Source organism: Triticum dicoccoides, chromosome 1B (genome assembly GCF_002162155.2).
Source record: "Triticum dicoccoides isolate Atlit2015 ecotype Zavitan chromosome 1B, WEW_v2.0, whole genome shotgun sequence".
In the NCBI taxonomy this organism is placed as follows: domain Eukaryota; kingdom Viridiplantae; phylum Streptophyta; class Magnoliopsida; order Poales; family Poaceae; genus Triticum; species Triticum dicoccoides.
In genome coordinates, this window is record NC_041381.1 from 94702459 (window position 1) to 94705878 (window position 3420).

Consider the following 3420-nt stretch of genomic DNA (forward strand, 5'->3'; position numbering starts at 1 on the left):
AATCTCATATGAATTACTCCCTCCGTCCTAAAATATAAAAACATTTTTGACACTAGCATAGTGTCAAAAACGTTCTTATATTTTGAGACGGAGGGAGTAATTACAAGCGCGTGTTTGATTCCTATGTTGTGCAACAAGTTTTTGATTTTTTTGCTCTTAGTTGAAAAAAGAGATCAATATTAATTGCGTTTAAAATAAATATTTATTGCGTTTAAAATGGGAGGGAAAGAGAACAGCATGCATTAATTCTGTTTAGAACCAGAAAGAAGAAAGAAATCCGTGTTAATTACGGCGCACAAGGAAGGGAATTAAATAGTACCAAATCTGAAAAATCGTACCGCGAGAAAAAAACTGTGCGGGGTTTTCGGGAGGAGGAAAAAAAGAGAGGATTGCGGGATCTAAAAGGTGCCGTGAGAGTCTCGAGCGCGAGATATAGATCGAACAGTACATCGGTGCTTTTATTCCTGGTTTTTTCGATGTTTCCGGCCCCAAATATATCGGGACCGTCCGTGCAGCCGCGCTAGTTGATTTCCTCTGTAGATCTGCAGGTAACCGAATCCAGCTCCAGTTCTTGTGGGATTTTCTACTTCTCCTCAGATTCCTTCACGCTGCCCGCTTACAAATTTGTGTATTTTGAGATTGCTTTTCTACAGGGAGGATCAGAGCGTGATGTCGAAAAGCTAGAGGTGCGTTGATGTCGCAAGAACTGGAGCGTGCGGCAGTGACGGCCATGGCGCCCGATGAGGTTCCGACGCCCTTGGCCACCCCTGTTCTTCCGCTGGCCAAAAGGATGAAGGAAGATCCGGCGGTTCCGGCCATGGCGACTGAAGACTGTTCCAGGTGGTCCACGCTCCCACCGGAACTCCTCCGCCTCATCGCTGAATCCTTACTCGGCACCAACGACGTCGACTGCTACGTGGACTTCCGCGCCGTTTGCCCCAGCTGGCGTGCTGCCACCGACGATCCAAAGGACAACACCTCTGACCGCCGCTTCCATTCGCGGCGGTGGATCGTCCTCGACCAGGTCTTCCAGAGCGAGGGGGATTTTTTCCTGCTGAACACCGATACCGGCCGCTTCGTCCACAGGAAGCTCCCGCTGCTCAGCGAACACTACGTGGTGGCGACCACTTACAGCGGCTACGTCGTCCTGGCGGACAAAAGCCCTCCTCACGTGGCCAGCGTCCTCAACCCTCTCACCGGTGTCGTCGTCCGCTTTGCGATGACCGTGCCCCCCGACGTGGGGGTTGCCCATGTCGTCCTCTCCGGTGGCGGATCTCTGCGCACACTCATATTGGTCGGCAACTCGTCTCGCACACATTACATGGCTGGTCCCGACAACCAGGATTTCACCACCGTCCATATGGCCTCGCCAGATTATGATCTCCTATTCAAGGCGGCCGTAGGTGGTGGCGTCTACACGTACCTCAATCCATACCTAGATGGTGAGCACTACACGTACCTCAATCCATACGTAGAGGGTGTGCTCACTGTTATCTACAACTTCTTGGGGACCTATCGTTTTGATCCTCTCAAGTTTTTCTCCGGCCATGGCAACTACGACCGGGGCTTCCTAGTTGGTCTGGCTGGACACATGCTGCTCATCTTCAAGCCAAGTGGAATCCACTATCCCTGTGTTCTCAGATTCGATAATGCGACACACCAACTTATGCTTGTGCAGAGAATCGGCAAATATGCCATCTTCGTTGGCCATCAGAGGTGTCTAGCTGTGGATTCTGACAAGTTCCCAGGCGTCGAGGAGAACTGCGTCTATTACACTCAACATCTGGGTTCATCCGCTTTCATATACAAATGCAACATCGCGGACAAGAAAGTGGAGAGGATCTTTGAATCAGACGATTTCGTAAGGCAGGACAAGCAGTTTGTCCTGGTGGCCGACCGTCCTTTCACCATCATCCACATTCTCTCCAGCTACACTATCAACATCCTGGATTCTCAACTCGCCTTGCAACAGATGCCATAAAGGGCCGGCAAACCTTCGTTGAACTCTGGGTCGGATAGTGACCTTGATGACCCACCAACAACGGGGCTATGATATTTGCTAAATAAATATTCCTGCTTTCTCTAGTCTTCTGTTTTGTTATTTTGGACTTTCGGCTATGCTTTGCCTTGTTTTGGTTTAGAAACATGTTGTTTCTGTTAGCCCGACTATATGCTTCCGAGGATCGGACAGAGCAGAAGAGAAACAGCCTAAATTACAGATTGTGAAAGCTAGCAGAACACACTCATGCATACACTAACATGGAGCTGCTCGTACTGCTAGTTTGAACCTGAAAGTAGCTCGTTGGCTTGCTTTGGATTGAAAATGGCCATATCTTACAACGATGGGGAGCTGCCCCTTATATAGTGGTTCTAAACCAACTATGTGCTGGACGTGCACAGCACACGCGGAACTACCATATACTACCAAGGAAACCTCTAGGTAAGTTCCTTCCACCAGCTAAGTGAAATACTTGGAAACAACTAGGTAACCACCCTTCCTTACAAGCCAAGGAAGCTACTGCCGCTGGTGCTGCATGCATGCATCCGTAGACCATGGTTGACTCAAAAATCTCGCCCTCAAACTTGTCGAAGGAGAACCATCTCCCCCTCAAAGTTGTTGAAGGAGCTTGATGTCCATGATCCCGACTTTGTCGCGCAGTTCCTGGAACCTGACACAATCAAGTGCCTTCGTCGGGATGTCCATCTTCTCAGGTTTCGTGCAGCCTGTATGCCCTCTCTGCTTTGCCTTTTTGATCTTGAGGTGCTACTTTCGACCCGCAGGCTGACTGAGAAGGTCTCCTAGGTGTTGGAACCTGTGTGGAGCGCCAACGTTGTTGTTGGCATCGAACAGGTCCGACCGCGCTGTTGGCGGGGACACGAACTGCCCGAGAACCAGCTCGCTTGTGGGCATTGGTGTTGTTGCGGTTGTAGTTCCGGACGTTATACTTCCTGGGAACTCCCTTCCCGTGGTCGTCGTGTCGGACGTCATGTTACCCGGGAACTCCCTTCCTGGGGATGACTTGTCGAACATCGCACTACCCGGGAACTCCCTCGGGTCGTTGTGCCGAACGTCGTGCTTGTCGGGGTCGAGCTTCTTGGGGCCGCACAACCCGAGGAAGCGCTTTTCGGGGTCGTTGTGCCAGACGTCGCACTGCCAGGGAACTCCCTTCCTGGGGCCGGTGTGCCGGACGTCGCACTAACCAAAGTGGCCCTTCCAGGGTAGCAGAGTCATTGTCGCTCTTGCAGTCGGACTTGCTTGTCGGGTTTCCCCCGACAGTCGTGAGTCATTCCTCCCGCACGGACTCGATGGACCCCGAGCGCGTCGGGGTTGTGGTGTGGCCGACCATAGAGCACTGTGGTTCCTGCACGGTCTCAAAGGAGCAATGTGTGATTATTTAAAATGTTTTTGTCTTATTTCCC

General features: G+C 51.2%; 1 protein-coding gene across 1 annotated transcript; it reads left to right on the plus strand.

Annotated features, from left to right (window-relative positions):
• The first annotated feature begins 694 nt into the window (after positions 1-694).
• LOC119350181 lies at positions 695-1981 on the plus strand. The gene is made up of 2 exons (XM_037618134.1): positions 695-1583; positions 1917-1981. The coding sequence occupies exons 1-2, from the start codon at positions 695-697 to the stop codon at positions 1979-1981; spliced, it is 954 nt and encodes a 317-aa protein (XP_037474031.1).
• Positions 1982-3420: the final 1439 nt, after the last annotated feature.

What these genes read in the sequence shown, in the direction of transcription:
- LOC119350181 (XM_037618134.1), top strand. Translation starts at nt 695, where the DNA reads ATGTCGCAAGAACTGGAGCGTGCGGCAGTGACGGCCATGGCGCCCGAT. An exon ending in GGGCTTCCTAGTTGGTCTGG is followed by an intron (nt 1,584 to 1,916) that starts CTGGACACATGC and finishes TCACCATCATCC; the next exon opens with ACATTCTCTCCAGCTACACT.